General features: G+C 41.1%; 2 protein-coding genes across 3 annotated transcripts; one reads left to right on the top strand and one right to left on the bottom strand.

The window, feature by feature from the left end:
• The first annotated feature begins 2,521 nt into the window (after positions 1–2,521).
• Positions 2,522–7,269, top strand: LOC117570965 (uncharacterized). Of its 2 annotated transcripts, none has more exons than XM_034252907.2 (3): positions 2,522–2,715; positions 5,883–6,041; positions 6,382–7,268. In XM_034252907.2, the coding sequence occupies exons 2-3, from the start codon at positions 5,928–5,930 to the stop codon at positions 6,904–6,906; spliced, it is 639 nt and encodes a 212-aa protein (XP_034108798.1). In that variant the 5' UTR covers positions 2,522–2,715; positions 5,883–5,927; the 3' UTR covers positions 6,907–7,268. The 2 variants fall into 2 exon arrangements, with proteins under 2 accessions (XP_034108798.1, XP_034108799.1); XM_034252908.2 differs by lacking the exon at positions 2,522–2,715 and adding an exon at positions 5,644–5,798 and having other exon boundaries at positions 6,382–7,269.
• Positions 7,270–8,924: 1,655 nt separating this feature from the next.
• On the bottom strand, positions 8,925–14,086 carry LOC117568977 (titin). Its single transcript, XM_034249937.2, has 3 exons — positions 13,664–14,086; positions 11,874–12,203; positions 8,925–11,819 (listed from the first exon to the last, which is right to left on the bottom strand). Exons 1-3 carry the CDS (start codon positions 13,730–13,732, stop codon positions 9,231–9,233), a joined length of 2,988 nt encoding a protein of 995 aa, XP_034105828.1. The 5' UTR covers positions 13,733–14,086; the 3' UTR covers positions 8,925–9,230.
• Between the last annotated feature and the right edge of the window lie 4,114 nt (positions 14,087–18,200).

Below are 18,200 nucleotides of genomic sequence, written 5' to 3'. Positions count from 1 at the left end.
TTTGTAGGCGCTGAGTGCAACAGCGGCCATATGTCAGAGTCATAGACAGAAGCAGCAACAGCAGCAGCAGCAACTACAGAGCCAGAGAGTGTGATCCCTTTACGGAGAGCACTTATGTTTTGCATATGCAATCGCGCACATAATCAACGACTGCGACCCCGGATTGGGAAATCGAGAGGTCTCCGTTGGTTTGGCGAGCTGCGAGTTGTGAGTTGCATATGGCAAAAATGCTAATTAGGCGTAATTCGCATAAAATTCGCAAACATTTCGCTGTCATTGGCAGCGCCAAGAGTCATGGATTCAACTCAGCTGTATTCCATTGCTTTTTTTTCGGAGGGGCTTTTTGATTTACGAGCCATGCCGCCTATCAGCAGCACATCAACACAGCGCCAATCGTCAGCTCATCCGTCATCGAAGACCACACCCGGAGTTGAAAGCTGATGCCCGAGCTGCGAATGTATTCCCTCCAATCACATTCCCCAGCAATCGCAGCAACAGCAGCAGCCTGATGAATTATTAAATGTATGCTGTAAGCTGACGTGATTCTGATACTTTGGTGGATTTGTTTTGCTTTGCTTTACACAAACACACACACACAAACACAAACATAATCAGCTCATCTGCGTTGACATGTGTATTTGACCAGCAAAACGCTTTAAGCGAAAGCAAATTTAAAGACTTATCCTTGACCTTGTCTCTGGGTAAGCAGAAAAAAAAGAGAATGCAAGACAAAGCGGAATAGCAAGAGACAAGGACTTGTCAAAGTTGTTGCAACTGAGCAACTTGTTATGTTAATTAAATAGAATTAATTTTAATTAAATAAAAATAATCAAACTATGCCGCGCCAGCAGCAAGCTCCAGAGAGAAGCATTACTCAATTGAGTTTTGCATAGTTTTGTGTTTCGCCAGCAGCTGCGACTAACGATGCGTAGCAGACCAAGGAAATGCCATGGAATGGGGCAACAACATTCACTTTGCGCAAGTACTTAGCAAGCTTAGCAGCGAGGTGGAGAGGAGAGTGGAGAGGGAAGCGCACAACTATTGTCAACAAGGCGTACTTTGTGTTTGGTCGCCGAGGCCGAAAATACCGCTGCTGCTGATGCTGTTGGTGCTGCTGCCATTGTCATTTCCTGTACGCTGAAAGGATTTCAATGTCACACGGCGGCTGTTTAGCTGTTTCGGCTGCTAACTTCAGTGTCTCCTCACGGCCAGTCCATTACATTAACCCACGAGAGCGCATCAAGTTTCGGCGACCACAAAAACGTCACAATGAAAATTCATGAAAATTTCTCCATCAGTCGCGCGTTCGTTCGCTCGCTCGCTCGATTTGCCATCTTTGTCTGATTTTTGGGCGACTGCCTTGGCTCTTAGCCACTTTTGTGGTCAATTAACGGGACGCTTTTTGCAGGCCTCAAGTTTGCTTTTGTGTAATGAATTTAAATGACCCACTGCGTTGCTATCATTTCTCCCCTCTCCACTTCTCCGTCAAGTGGCATAAAGTGTGTCTCCTCTGCCGACACCTTAAGCCAAGGCACAATACACACAGCAAAACTGGATTGCCATTTCCCAAAGCTCCTACAAACAACAACAAGAACAACAACAAGAAGCGCTCTCACACGTTGTGACAACACCTGTCGCCGAAAAATTTTCAACAATTTAGCTAATGACTTCCATGGGTGGCCTGTGGGGAGCTAGACGTCGTAGATGTGGCTAGCCAAGGCAAGCCGCTCAGTAAATACCAAATTAATTATATTCCATGCAGTGAAATTAATCAAGTGTTGCGTCCGCACCCCCATCGTCAGCCCCCATCACCGTCGCCATCGCCATCGCCAGCGAAACCAAAATCAACTATGTACACTTTCGACCTGAACTCTATTTAACCCCGAAACAAGCCAGAAACCTGTCTTAGCTCTCCCTCTCTCTACCTTCTACCTTCAACCTTCTTCTTTGGTCGCCCACTGCATCAAGTTCAGCTAAAATCGTTGCCCAGCTTGGGCCCATTTCATTAATCACACTCAACACTTAGGCTGGGGACTTGTTCTATGGGTTTGGGGATTTTCCGGGGGACACGTTGAGCTCACTTGTGGCCAATGTCAAATGGTTTCGCTTCTACCTCGAGATTATTTATTATTGTTTACACACACACACAAACCCGCTCACCGGGACTTACCCACACACCAACACGCTGCGGTAGCAGCTGCATGCTGCACTCAGTCAAGGCGATTGACTTTTATTGGTGGCAAGACTTGCACTTAGCCAGGAAATTAGAACATGTGTTTGTGTGTGTTCCGCGTCTTGTGTTTTGTTATTGCAGTTAAATTTTGTGTAGCATAATTTTGGGCAGCCGAAACAAAGAGCTTAACAGCAGCGACAACAACCGCAGCACCATAAACGAAACTAGGCATTGTGTATAGCAGGCAGTTTATAGCAAAGCGGTGTTTGGCTAAGCTAGCCTAAAAATATGCCAGCAACTCTACAAAAGGGAAATTCATGTGCGCCGCAAAGTATGCCATAAAATTAATTATAAGAATGACGCCACAGCATAGTGCATGACTCAGCCGCTGGGGGGCGCTGCAACGTTTACCTGCAAGTGCTTTATCGCTTTTCACACAGTTCAGTCGCGCGATCGGACGCATACGAAACAGGTGTACAAACGAAAACTGCATGCGAGACTCGCGCTGTGATAAGAACAAGAGCAGAGAAAAAAAGTACACGGTAATTTCAATATCAAATAGTCGAACGATTTATCTAACCAAAAACGGAAATCAAACTGAGGCAAAGTGCGCAAATTACAAATGACATAAAGCTCATAAATGAAAATAATACAATTAAGCAATGCGCTAACAAAACTTGCAACTGTGTGAGTGTGACTTGTTTTCGAGTGCGTGTGTACGTGTGAGTGTGTGTGTGAGTGTGTGATAAGATAGCCCAGAAACGCGACGCTTGTGATAAGCGTTGGTTAAAGAAGACAGCGCATAAAACAGTGTAAAAACTTAAACACAATACGAATTAGTCAGCAGTGCAGAATTGTAAATAATCAACAATTATTTGCTCTTCTAAGCCATAATAATTTGTGTTATATATATGTGTACATACAAGTATATATCATAATTAAATAGGAGATATGCTTATATGAGCAGCTTCCGCTGTTCGCTTTGGACTCTGGCCGTTTAAACAGTGGAAAAAAATTATATAAATTAGGTTACGGCTTTGCTGTCACACTCAACTAGTATACTATATATCATGTACCATATTCATATCTCTCTATATATCATCGAGTTGGGGCGCTCAATCAGCGAGAAATAACATTACAACAAAAAAAAAAAAAAAAAAACAAGCTTGCGGAATCGAAGCGCAGCGAATTACAAACAACAAATATTTTCGAATACAAATCGGAAATAATTACGACGCTGTCAGCTGTGAGCTGCGAGCCTATGATTAACTCTGAGGGAGGCAACAACGGTATCTCGATTTATTTTTGATAGAAAAAATGACGGCACACAAAAAGTGAAGTGAAAAACTGAGCTGAAATTTATAACTTATCAAATTCACATTTAAGGCTTAAATAACAACTTAATAGAAGTGTGTTATTTATAGGTCTGAGTTGTCTATTTGTTTGTGCCAGTTCCCAGTTCCACAGCCGGTTTTATGCGACAACAACAAAGACAACAACAACGGGGAAAGCAAAAGAAATTGGCTAAGAAATAGCGTCGTAAATAGCGTTACACAATCTCGCAATCTCTGGCATAACATCAGCACAAGAATAACTCTTCTGCCCAACTTAAAACCGACCTGCAATTAGTCGACACTTACCAGCCCAGGTCGTTGGCCATAAAAAGCAGCCACAACAACAACAAAACGCAACTGCCCTTAGCTATGCTCGCATTTGTATTTGTTTTGTGACGTCATATTAAGCGAACTGAACAATTCAACAAAACAGCAAACAGCAATGAAATACGTTTATTTCGTTACAGTTTTGATTTTAATTTAATCTCTTTGGTCATTAACTTGTACACATGCAACAACTTGCATTGTTGTACAGCAACGTTTTTGTTTTTGTTGTTGTTGTGGCTGTGGCTACCTCCCGCTATCAGCTGTGCACCTTTCACAGCACACACTCTCCAGTGCGGAAGTATTAATATTGCATTTTTAATAAATAGTAGCAACAACAAAAACATCAACAACATCAACAACAGCGGCAAACACAACACAACACAAGAGCAAAGACAACAATGCATCTCATTCAAGTGCAGAGCAACAAAAACTAGCTCAATAAATATTTAGATACATAACAGATCGAATGACGAATACACTTTCCATGAGCGAGACACGTCTAAAAATAAGTAAAATATATTTTAACAAATAATAGATTTTTTAATTTTTGTATACTTTATTCATTTTGAAATAATTTTATTTTACATTACATTACATTTTTTGTTTTAAAAAAATTACAGATCACTTCACATAAAGCACATAATTGAAAAAATTGATATAAAGCTTTAAGTATTGGAAATTCTGTCAGTTTATGTTAAGCAAAGTATTTTCCTTTAAATAAACAACACAAACATTGTCTAATATAAATTATCAGTTTAACTACTTAAAACATTAAATACCTTAAACTATTTGATAGCATAAAATTTATTAACACTTCCACTATATCTAACATTACTTAAATTGGCCGATAGCATAACATTCATTAATATTTTAAGTATGTTAAACAATACTTAACTGACAAAAGTATTCATGAAATTTCCTTGAAGTATGCTCATACGGAATTTATTATTGCTGTCAAGTAATTTAAATTAAGTTTTAAGCAATTGCTAATGGATATTAGGCTATCAAGGAATATTTTAAAAAATATAGATTAGTAATATTTTGTTAAATATTACTTGATAGCATAATATTCATTAGCACTTCAACTACTTAAAACGTCATTTAAATTACTTGACGACAATAATATTAATTTAAATTCTTTGAAGTCTGCTAATGCATTAATAATCTATATTTTGTTAGTTAAAGTTTATTACAGTATAGTGCCCCAAAATGCTTATCAAAGATAAGCACAAAGCTTTGAAGGTCATTTAAAATAAAAGTGGAACATTCGTTGCAATCAATTACCAATTAGTTTGACTAAGCCAGCAATGAAGACAGATTGGTCTTTAAGCATTTCAAATGCTGTTTGATCACTAATTTAAGCTGTGATTCAAGCGTGAATGTTTTCAAAGTGTGGCATTCTATTTATTGAGTTGCCTTAAACTAAAAGATAGTCTTAACAGACTTAACCATTTCTATCTTAAGTATTTTTCTTGTTGGTTTGCCAACCAACTGACAATCCGGAAATGCCCATAAAATGAGTGTATTTCAAACACTTTATGATATTGCGCTGAGCGCAGCTTTCAAATTGTCAAGCGCAGAGAAAGAGAGAAAGACAATGCGAGAGAGCGTCAGATAATTAGAGAAAGAGTAAGCGAGAAAGAGAAGTCGATCCCAGAGGGAGAGAGAGAGAGATCGAGCGCAGCGAATGCGCAATGGGCTTGGCCTTAGTTCTAACTTTACCTCGAACTACACCGCCACCACCACCGTCACCGTCACCGCCAGTGAGGCACACACACCTCTGGCATTGTCGCTACCTGGTGGGTGACGTTAGTCGCATTCGGTTGCCGGCAACAAGAGGAACACAGCGAGCGCAGAGAATGCGATTAGAACACTGATAAAAAACGAAATTCAAAAACAAAACAGCGCAAAACTCGCAACAGTGCAAAGTGAAGCATGTAAAAAAGCCCCAAAAGATAACTATGGTAAAGTCGAGGAATGAGAAGAGAGAGGAGAGAAGGCAACAGCTGAGTGTTAAACGGTGCACTACAAATCTATTTTAATTGCAGTTGAAATTGTGGCGAATCCAAAGTGCAAGTTGAAGCAACACAAACATGGCCTCCAGTAACATCAGTAGCCCCAAAACGCCAACAACTCCGACGACGCCGACGACGAACAGCGATCTGGATAGCCAAGTGAATGTGGAGGATTTGCCCATAACCTTCAAGGTTCGTACCGCCAAACAGACCGCATCATTTCACACCGAAATGGATATTTAAATTGTTGTGTATGCTGAGAGTGTGCTTCAGTGCGTTTAACTCCGACTCCAACTCCAACTCCTCCACCGAGAGACACGCACTCGTCACGCTTTGTTGACTCTCTGAGAGTTGGTTAAAGTCGCATTTGAGCATTTTTCGGCTGAGCTCTGTGTTTGCCCCACATCCGGTTCGCATCGGATGCAAATGAGTCGCGCGCTCAGCGAGTGTCGCATATAACGGGCTTTGGTCCGGAAGTAACTTGAAAAAGCCAAGCCACAATTGTTATAAAGGTTTTCCCACTTTGTTGCAGGTCAAATACATTGGCTCGGAGGCATCGCGAGGCTTGTGGGGCATCAAATACACCCGCCGCCCGGTGGACATTATGGTGGGCGTGGCCAAGAATTTGCCGCCCAACAAAGTGCTGCCCAATTGCGAACTGAAAGTTTCGACCTCAGGAGTGCAGCTGGAGATCATTTCGCCCAAGGCGAGCATCAACAACTGGAGCTATCCCATCGATACGATCTCGTATGGAGTGCAGGATTTAGTTTACACACGTGTCTTTGCCATGATCGTGGTCAAGGACGAGACGAGTCCGCATCCCTTTGAGGTGCATGCCTTTGTCTGCGACAGTCGCGCCATGGCACGCAAGTTGACCTTTGCCCTCTCTGCCGCCTTCCAGGACTATTCGCGGGTGGTGAAAGAGGCTTCTGGGGAGGATCAAGTGGATGACACACACAACGATTTAATCACGCCAACGAGGCAAAAGTTTGCCATCGATCTGCGCACGCCCGAGGAGATTCAGGCGGGGGAACTCGAACAGGAGACGGAGGCGTAGATTGGGACTTTCCCCTCAGTATATGTGTATATGTATGTGTGTTTGTGTGTGTGTGTGCTTTTTTGTATTATCTCCGGGGTGCGGAAGTCGTGTCAATTGTGATTGTCATAGTTACTTATTCGACTGCAGAGTGCAGTTTAGTTGCAGTTGCCTTTTGTTAATCATATTCTTCTTCTCTCTCTCTCTGTCTGTCACCCAGTATTTGCTGTCCTTGTCTCTCACCTGGTAGTAGCCTCATACAGCTAATTACCCAAAGCCTAAGCATAAAGCAACTGTAAACAACAATTAATCATTTACGTCAAAATAAAATTAAAATATACAATCAACAAACCAAGCAGCCAACAAGTTTTTGCCATCTTTGTCTTTTTCTGATTACTTCCTATGCTTATCTCTAAGTCATCGTATCTGTAATTAACTGGTTGTCGCTTTAACTGATTGCACCTTTCGATAACTTGTGTCTACATCAGCTGAATCACTTTTACTACTTTCCAAGAACATATGCTATTCTTATCGACTTCTTAACTTTTACTAAACGTTGGTCGATAAGACGCTTTTTAGCTTGTCCATTTCGTACAATTTGTTACTACTAAATTAATTACTTGTCAGAAGCCTCAATCTGATGAAAATAACTATTATATGTAAGTAAGGTGTTTATCTTTGTGACAAGCAACAATTAATTAATCATCACTGTGTGTTCAATATGTCTTATCTGAACATTTTTTATTACTTGTGGCGAATACTTTTAAATTAAGTTTGTTAGTTCTTTTTTAAATCAAGCATATAACGAGCATATGGGTAATTATCTGGTAAATGTCGCGTGCGAACAGCTTTACAGTGACAAAAAAAAAACATAAACTTAAACAATTTTAAAATTAAGTGAAAGTTATTCTTAATGCTTTGGATTAGCACTATTTTTAGAGCTAAGATTGATTTTAGTAACTTATTCTGTTTTACGATAAAATATATAAATTCGTTCATTTTTTGGTTTTGCGAACGAATTTGTTAATTTTTGCATTTGTCAGAGAAGAAAACAAAACAGAAAAAAAATTCCAAAACCATTCTTAGCTCTAATTAAAGTACTAATCTAGAGCTATAAAAATAACCTTTACTTATTTTTAAAATTGTTTCAGAATATGTTTTTTTTGTAACTGAAAAGCTGGTTGCACGCGACATCCCTCAGAGAATTACCCATATACAGAAATTGTGAGTATCAAATAGAAGGCGACATCTTCGACCATAGAAAATTTAAGCATGTATTCTTGATCGGCGTCAATAGCCGAGACATTATATCCCTATCCGCCTATCCCTCTGTCTGCCAGTCCACTGGACCATCTGGAATGAATGTTATAGTACATATTTATAACTAATAATTATTCAGTATATTTGGTAGCTTTCTTACTTATTTTTAATGATGTTGTCCTACTCTATAATGTGCCAGTATCATCGTTGGCTAAATGATTCCAATATCCGGCATGTTAGGTTAGTTGCCTTGTGATCTTTCTAAGCGACTTTTATCATAATTGAATTTATTAATTATTGTCTCAGCAATTTAACAGCTCATTCATTTCATAATATTATATCTACAACGTATTTGGACGTCACTCAACTAAAAGATTAATAGATTTTTTAAACTTTTTTTTTCCAATATAGTCATTAATATTTTATTCCATTCTACATTTTTTATTTAACCACTTAATATTTATAGTATGTATTTTACTATTAGCATTATCTACTCTTTTGATAATAATTAATTTAAGTTTAATTAGTTTCTCTTCAGTAAGTGATTATTATAAATGATGTCTAGTGTGACGAATTGTTTAGGTCGTATTATAGTTGGCCATCTCTATCGTTCAGCGGTTGAATGCTCATTTTGCCAAAGTCAAACACTCAAACCAATGCACGATGAAGTTGGCTAACGTGGAAGATCCCACCCACCAAGAAATATTAATTACATACCTGATTAATTTTTTAAGATTTTTATTTAAAAGTTTTTTTCAATTTTTTTGTTTTGTATTTGTTTGTTTGTTTGTTTAACGCAAAAGGATACAACAATGCTAAACTTAAAATTTCAACTCTCGTGTGCGCTTTTTTGAGAAGTGCAGAAATGGCCATAAAACTAGAAAATCAAAAAATAGTCATTAAAGTTTGCCTAGGTGCAAATGAGTGGGACAGCCGAACAGTCAATTGGACAGTCGAGTGGTTGGGAGTTGCCTCCTGGATTAGACTGGACTTCGGCTTAATGGTTTTGTGCTTTTGATGTGGGCGATGTGGGCGGGTTTTTTGCAGTGCTTTGAGGAGAACTCACAAAGAAAAAAGGTGGCTCCTTAGCTGGCATCAGCACGAAACAGAAAACGACGCTTGCGTGCATCCATTTTGGTTTGGGTTTTAAGCTCATCCGAATGTTGCTCTGGCTCCTCCACTTTGCTGACTGTCACGGGCGCCGTCTGCACCTTGGACATGCTGGGCTCAGCGATGGAAATGCGTTTGTAAATGGGTAGGATAACTTCCTCTTGTTCAGGACTCGACGCGGGTTCAGGCTCGGGCTCGGCTACTGGAGCTGAGGCAACTTCGGGAGCAGGCTCGACTGCTGAAGAAGCTTCAGGTGCAATCTCTGGCGCTGTCTCTTCATCAGCCACAGGTGCTGACTGCTGTTCTGTCTCTGGCTGTGTCTCCTGCTTGTCTTCGCTGTTGCTCTGAATCAACGCCATGGGAGCTGCAGCACCTGGTGTGAGGATCAGTTCCATGGGTGCAAGCTGCTCGTTTTTGGGATTTTGATCGAGACGCTCCTTGACGAGCTCCACAATGTCATCGATGCTGATGGGTGGCATATAGGCAGCTGTGGCCAAGCTCATCTGTGTCTCAGTCTCCACTGGCTTCTGCTCTGGTTCAGCTGGCAATTGAGGTGCTGTTTCCTGAATCACTTCTTGTGCTGTCTCTGACTCGGCCTCTGGCTTAGATTCCTCTACTGGCTCTGGCATTGAGACCACTTGCACTGGAATCTGATAGTCAGCGGGCATATGATTCAGTTGCATAATGTTATAAATAGGAGAGTCCTGCGTCAGTTTCAGTTTGGGTTGTGGTTCTGGCTCGGTCTCTCCCTCCAGCAGTTGTTCCTCAACGGAAGCGTTTTTGTCAATAATCTCTGGCTCTGGCAGCTTTTGCTCCTCAATAGAAACATTGTCTGCCTGCTCCTCAGGTGTCTTAAGCAACTCTGTCTCTGGCTTCACTTCGCTCTCTTGTGCTTGTGGCTGCTGCTCGATGGTTTCGGCCATGTCCATGGCAGCGCTGGCCAACTCAGTCTCAGTTTTCTCCTCATGCTTGCGCAGCGTATTCAAAAAATCGGTGATCAGCTGCTCTGCCTCGGCGGCCATGACAGGATCCACAGGCTTGAAGCCGCCAGCTGTTTGCTTCATGCTCTCATCAATGTTGCCGCTGTTGTCGAGCATCTCTTCCACCAAAGGACTTGGTTGAGCCATCTCGGGTGTGGCGGGCAGACTCTCGGGCGCATCAGCTGGCTTGGCTGCCTCCAAAGCTTCAATGTTATTCAGGGCTTCCTCGTTGGAGTTGCTGGGCTCCATAATAGCGGGAGCTGCTTCGAGTTTGGACTCTTCAATGATTTGGTTGCTCTCTGGCTGTGGAGGTTGTTCTATTGGCTGCTCTGCTGACTGTTGCACTTCCTGTTCTGCTTCATGTTCCTGTGGCTGTTCAACTGGCGTTTCGACTGGTGTCTCAACTGGAGTCTCAACTGGGGTCTCAACTGGAGTCTCAACTGGCGTTTCAACAGGCGTCTCATTTGGATGCTCAGCTGCCTGTTCCTGAATCTCCTCTGCTGGCTGCTCAGCTGTCTGTTCCTTAATTTGTTGCACGGGTTCATCCGCTGGCTTTTCCTCTGTCTCTACTGGCAGCTCCTCTGGCTGCTGAGCTGGCTGCTCTACTAGAATCTCAGCTGGCTGCTCGACAGGCAACTCAACTGGCTGCTCCTCTGCGGGCTGCTCCACTGGCTGCTCAATCTCTTGTGGCTTTTCCTCGGCAATCACAGCAGGAATTTCCTCAAAGGCTTCAACGGGTTGCACTTCACTCAGTTCCATCTTAATTGGGGCATCCTGCTCAGTTACTATCTCAGTCTTAATTGGCTCTGGCTCTGGCTCAGCTGCAATCTCCACTGGCTGTGGCTCTGGCTCTGACTCTGACTCAGTCTCTGGTTGTGCAATGGCAACCACAGGTTCAGAGGCTTCAGGCACAGGTTCTTCTACAACCTGCACGGGAACAACTGGAGCTGTGTCCACAAACATGGTCTGCAGCTTCAAAGTGGGCTGTGGTTCACTCAGCTCCGCTTGAGCTTGGATGGCCTCGGTGATAGCTGCTTCGCTCTCCTCCACTGGCTTTGTGGTGGGTTTGTTGAAGATGGCGGGACGCTTGCGGATGGCATTGAAGAGTTCGTTGCGAATGGGGGCGGCAGGCTTCAGGGTCTGAGGTTTCTCCTTGTTGGGTCTGGGATTAAAACGCTGTGGCTTTGGCTTGGCTGCCACAGGAGCAACAACAACAGCTACAGGCTCGGGTTCAACTGCCTCAACAGGCTCAACGACAGGTGCTGACGTGGCAGGAACAGGTGCTTTCCTCTGGGGCTTGTTGTAGGTAACAGCGGGCTTGCGACGATTTGGCTTTGGCTTGGGCTTCTGCACCTTCACTGGCTTTGCGGGTTCAACGACGGGCTCGGGCGCGGGTTCGGCAGGTGCTGCGGGAGCTTCGCTCTCCTCGGGTTGCTGATCAATCTGCTCGTTCTCGGCGGCTGGAGCTGCGGGTTGCTTCTCTTCTTCCGTGGAGACACCAAAGTTGCTATTCAGCTCGTAGTATCTGTAGCTTTCTTCGCATTCGATGGTCATATCCTCGCGACGCATGCAAGTGAATGATTCCTAAGCAAGTAAAGGTGTTAATATAGTTAAAGAAAGAATTTGTGCTACGCTTACCTGACTGAAGATGGTCTCTTCGGGGCAAATGAAGCTCCACCGGAAGGTGTTCTCCTTGCCATCAGCGTAAGTCACTGGCAGACAGACATGGAAGATCTGACAATCGTTCTCCACATCAGCATAGTAGCCATACGATTTGTTGGCACACGAAAAGCTATCCGTGATGTCCGCCCTGATCGAAGTGGCATTACTTGGCAATGTCAAAGTGCCCACCAAGGGAGCAGCTGCTTCCGCTTCCGTTTGTACTTCTGACTCTGTCTCCGTCTGCGTCTGAGATTCCTGAGACATTACAACGCTATCCTCGCGTGCCTTTATGGGCATATTCTTCCTCTGAGTAGAAATTATAGGAAAGATATTATTATTAACCCAACAGGCGGTCATTCAGCTAACGATCTACGTGCGACGCATGCGCAACTTGCGCGTTTGAATCACAACGCAGCACGTGACGTGACGTCTTTATACCTTAACCGTGCCTAAGAGGGCAGTCGAAACAAAAATTTCACTTGTGTTCTAGTTTTTGGCGTTAAGTGAAAACTGAATTACCCAATGTCCCCCCTCCCTATATATCACTATCTATTTTTTGGGACCCTCCTCCCTCACTTGTGTGCACTTCGCACCTGGCAGCTGGTTAACCTTTTTGGTCAACGCTGCAATTCGATTGGACTTTCGAATGGTTCGGTTGAATCGCTTGAATGTTATCACATCATATTTTTAACCATATCGATTTGTTATTTATACACTTCAGTTATGCATTTCAATTAGTTTGGACAATCTAGCTGGCGGCTTTCAGTCACGCAGCAAAAACATTTTGGCGGGGGAAATGAAGTTAAAGTTGGTTGAAGCTTCTGGAATATTTGTGGATTTTATGAAGTGATCGTAGCAAATTTAGCAAAACCTTTTTAGTATTATAATTATTTATGATATCATATTTTGTGGTAATTTTGAAGATGTTTAATTTGGAAGTTAATTTTTATTTTTTCTAGAAATAACATTTCTCTCTACTATTAATAATTATTAATTTTTGTAAATATAAATAATATGTGGAACGATTCTAGATGCATGAAAATTTACTGGACTTATAAAAATTCCAATACTTTATCAAAGAGTAGAATTATGCTAATGTTATTTTCATTCTTTTTTGAAAATATTATCTATAAATTTCTGAAGTTGCCGCAATTTACTCATCACGCTCAATTTTTTTGGTTTTTAATAAATAAAAATTATACATTTTAATGTATTCATATGTTCGCTATTGTTGTTTCATTATCATTTTGCTATTTTTACAGGTTTTTCCGTGCGATATTAGCACCAAATACTCGGTTTCGATGTCTTTATGAGTCTCATTCCAATTGCCAATCGCGTTGCCCATCTTGGAGCCAAAGAGAATGAATGGTCTGTTGGCATCCAAAGCCGGCGAAATAGTTTGTCAGCCATAAATAGACAGAAGTAGAAGAAGCAAACCTGCAGCTGTCTCTAAAAATACTCCTCAGCGCTGCAGTTAGCCGTTAAAAGGCTAAACGTTTGGCATACCAACTAAGCACTAGCTGAGTGAAGACAGGCTTATGCAAATGTCACAAGCAGCAGACGACGACACTTTTTGAGTATGGAATGACTAAGTCAACTCCATTAAAATTTCAGACTATGCCTCGACAAGGCAAGCCAAGCCAGAAGGCACATTTCATTAACAGTTTTTCATTGACCGTTTCGATTTCCGTTAGTAAACGGAAGTCGTCTGCAATTGCAACCCAAACGAATCGGAATCGGAATCAAATTCGATATCCATCACCCACCTGTTGATTGAGTGGTCCCGCGTTGCAGCAGACGCTCAAGAAGATCAGGGCACAAATGTACTTCCACATGATGTTGCACAAATTGTTCAGTTATATGTTATGTATATATATTTATCACTTTTGTATATCACGAGAACTCTTCTTTCTAAATTTGAATTGACTTCTTTTCCACTTTCCACTTAATTGCTAATGCACATAGTAATAATCCTTTGCGATCGATTTTAAACGTGAGTTATATACAGATGTGTGTGTGTCGGGGCGTATGTGTGTGTTAATCCAATTTGGCGTATCCAGGCGTATGTTTCACACGCGATCTGAGTAGATCTGTCTATATAGAGTAAACCAAAGCTTGCACTCGCACACCTGTGAGGCACCGTTGGCTTCCAAATACGAACTGCGACCGACGAACCAATGCGACGCCCAATTTATATATTCTTCACTTTGATTTATTAAGAATGCAAAAGGTAGAGAAAACCCAACAAACGACAACTCGCACACGCACACATACACACACACATTGTCACTTACAGGTGCGTGCGGCAAAGAAATGTAGGCGACAACAACAACTACAACGATCGCACTCACTATCACAATTACAATGACAATGGCAAATGCTCACGTTGTTGTTGTTTTTGTTGTTTCTTTTGCCACTTCGGCTTCGGCTTCTGCCGCGGCTTTTGCTTCTGCTTGTGCTGTGTAAACGTGACGTGGATGCCAGTGGAACTTAGTGGAACGCATGTGGTGGAAGCCAAGCACCCAAGCTAAGCACCAACGCAAAGCAGTGCAGCAAGCAGTCCAAATAATCCTACGACAGGAGAGCGAAAATTTAAGATGCGAAGAATAACGAATTTAAGATTATTGATTTTCTTGCTATTTTAATTAATAGATTTTTATTAATAACACATTTTAAAATAAAATCCTTTACGTTCACTAAAAATACATTTACTTGTAATATTTACTTTGCTATTGTGGTAATCATAATTGCTAACTAATAAATATTTAAAAACAGGTTTTTTGTACAATCATACTAGCTTCTAATAATGGAGTAAAAAACTGTAGTGATAAATATGAAGTTTTACTTAAATTGAATTATATAGATAACTACACTGATCAGTTTCGTATTATTTGTACTCACTTTAAAGGAGTGCTCATAAACAACTGAACCCTGTCTCATACTCAAATGCCGCCTGCTTATTATGCCAGACATATTTATAAGACTCAATCTTCTCCAGCAAGCCAACAAGATCACAGCCCACAGATAGATGCCACTTTGAATTGCCGCCCGTAAAATAAACATGCTGTTGTTGGGCGACGTTGGAACACTCATATAATCGTTATTCTTAGCGCCAGCAGTTTGTGTGTACAACACAAATCAAATCGAAACTCCAAAAGTAATTAATAAGAAAAAATTATAAAATTACTACTAGCTCGAACTCGTATACTTTAATGGCAACTAGCTATTTCCGATGCCAATGGCCTCAGTTAGCTTTCGCTTTTTGCTGTGTGTGCGCACTGTACGTGATTTTGATAGAACAGTGTGATGGGAGCAGCGAAGGGCGCTGAAGAGGAACACCGCCACCAAACAGACTTATTAAATAAACTCGTTAAATTAGAAATTCATAATTGACGCGTAATACCCGGTACGTGTAGCCAAAAGCCAAAAGGCAAAGGCACAAGCTACGTATGTCGACCAGTGCGCGAAATGGTAGCAAACCATTCTAAATTATTAATGCGCCTTAATAAGCGTCGCTTGTTTTGGTCTCTATGTGAAAGCCACAACATGATGATATTTCGTTTGTTGCATAATCCTTTCTTCTCCTCCACTTCTCTGCTCGCACTCTCTGCCCATGGCAATGAACTCTAACGAAGTGTTTTCTTCTTTATTCTCCATTATTTTTTTTGGCCAATCTCAGGTGTGTTTGGTTAGTTCTCTAAGTGCTGCTAAAGCTCCACTTGGTACACATAAAATTGCAATCTCACGTCTGAGGCAATCTTTCGAGTGTAATCTCTGGAGAAGAGTGCGAGAAGCAGAAGAGAACCACTGAGCAGACATGTTTATGGATAAACAATTTTCTCAGTAATCAGACTATCAACTATGCACATAAAATTCCTTGGAAGTGTGACACACTGAAAAGGAAATAAGGAGAAGATATGATGCCCATGGGTGCTAATAGCAAAAAAAGTTGAGCTCATAGTTAGTGTCGATGGTTATAAAGAGTTAAAAAAGTAATTTGCAATTAATAGTATATAAGATCGGTTTAACTATGATCAAAAATTATTATATCAAGTCAAGTCTGATGAGACTGTGAGATACTTACTACCCATTTTCAATAAGAGCAATACCGATATACTGTTAGTTGCAAACCGATATACTATAAGTACAAACTAATTCATATTGTTTGTCATAGAAACTAAGACCTGACTGCAGCAACAGTTTTTGCCATATAAACTGATTTCTCAATAATATAATATATACAAATATTATTTTTTTTTTCTCTTCACTGCTTCATAGTGCCAAAATAAATAAAGCCAACTTTTCTATTCAAAGTCTTATATCATTTTTTTTAAATTGATCTTTGATATATTGATCTATAGATCTCTTTATAGATTAAAATTTGTATTTAACAGTAATCTTCCCCATTATTTATTTAAAATACTTTGTTCTCTTTTCATTGCTCAATAAAGCCAAAACAAAGCCAAGTTTATTAGTATAAAAGACTTCAAAAAGAAAACTGCAATTTTCCATCACACATACCTTCCATATATTTGCTAATGATAGACGCAAAAGTTGGCAGCACCTTCTCCAAAGAGTCGTAATCTTTTACTATCCACCCATATATGGTAGATGGGCAGCTAAATAGCTGTTAAGTAGTTGTAAAGCCTTCGAGCATGATCATTAAAATACCAACATGGATTTTTTGCGCACTTAGCAACAAAGTGATTTAAGCTGCACTTTTGGCTGAAATACAGAAGGAACAGACAAACAGTCAGACGGACAGACAGACAGACGAACAAAATGTAAAACGTGCAGAGATAAAGCGATTGACAAGAGGGCGACGTGTTAAGCAGAAATTCTATATATGAAATGAAATGAAATGAAATGAAGTGAAGTGAGTTTTTGCTGGTGCTGGCAAAAAAACATGACTGGAATTATGATAATGAAATTATGAATAGAATGGAGTGGGGCAAACATTTACTCATAGAGGCGATGACAACGGGGAGGGGGAGGGGATTGCTGCACAGCATGGTCATTATGGAAGCACTGTAGAAATTGCAGACTTAATTTCAGACTTTGACTTTGACTTTTTCTTTTCTTTTGAACGTTTTGTTATTTTTTTTTTTTTTTTGGTATTTTTGGTGGATTTTCTTATTGTATTTTAATGCAATGGGAAACACGTGTAACTTTCTAAAATGCAAATCAAAGTGCAATGGAAAAATATCATGAGCACTTTTCAAATTTTAAAATGTCCCAAGTCGCTGGACACGTGGGCGTAGATCCCCCTCAACACCCCCCCAATCAATAGAGGGAAAGAGATAGAGAGAGAGAATGTGTCGTGCAGTGCGTATACGTGATGCAGCGACACTTTCTAGTGCAGCACTTAAATTAATTAAATGTTGATATCATTTCACTCTTCTCGTTGTTGTTGTTGTTGCTGTTGTCGTGTGGCGATCACATCAAATGCCTCAACTTGATGGCAGCAATGACAGTCGCACGTCGCCGCCTGTCGTTTAGTGGAGCAGCAGCAATAAACGCGCTTAGAAAATTATTTGTATACACTTCTCTTCTTTTTTTTTTTTTGCATACGTGGCGAGCACTTCCTTCGAGTTCTATACAAGCTCAACTCTGATATTTTTTTGGCAAAACACGCACGTTGCCCCACTGAGGCGCTGGTTTAACCGTTATTTCACCGACATCCATCGGCCAGATTCGCCAAACAAATTTTGCACAAAGAATTTCAATTGATTTTCGTTTTTTTTTGTTGCAGGAACTCAACAAGAACATATATTGAAGATTGGTATCTACATGATATATGGCCATTGGCCACACCCACCCAAGACTGTCACGAGGCCATCACCGCCCACAGTTGAAGTTGAAGTTTAGAAAGTGCTGAAATAAATAAACTAAACTATTTCTCTCCCACCTCGGTTTTGATGATCATCAATTACTTATGTGCCACACGTTTGCAGTCACCTCCGAGAGGCTCCCACGCAGTAGTGCAGTCCTCCTCCTCAAGGGGGCAATCGAATTTTTATGGCCAATTTCATTGATTTTAATTTTGCTAATGATAAACATTTCTTTGCACGAACCCCAAAGAAACAGAAGCACCAACACACACATAGACACACTCTCGAGCACTGCTGTGATTGCTGCCTCATGATAAGAGGCATGTTGCGGCATGTCAATTCGCTTTTCTTTCGCCTGCCCCCCGCATGTTGCATGTTAATGGGCCAAGCAACACGAGCTTTTCTTTCAATTAGTGCAGCACTCTATGTGCGCTTTAAACAAGGTCAATATCAATACAAGTGGCAATAAAAC

This window comes from Drosophila albomicans, chromosome 3, assembly GCF_009650485.2.
Source record: "Drosophila albomicans strain 15112-1751.03 chromosome 3, ASM965048v2, whole genome shotgun sequence".
Taxonomy (NCBI): Eukaryota; Metazoa; Arthropoda; class Insecta; order Diptera; family Drosophilidae; genus Drosophila; species Drosophila albomicans.
This window is presented reverse-complemented; position numbering and strand designations above follow the sequence as displayed.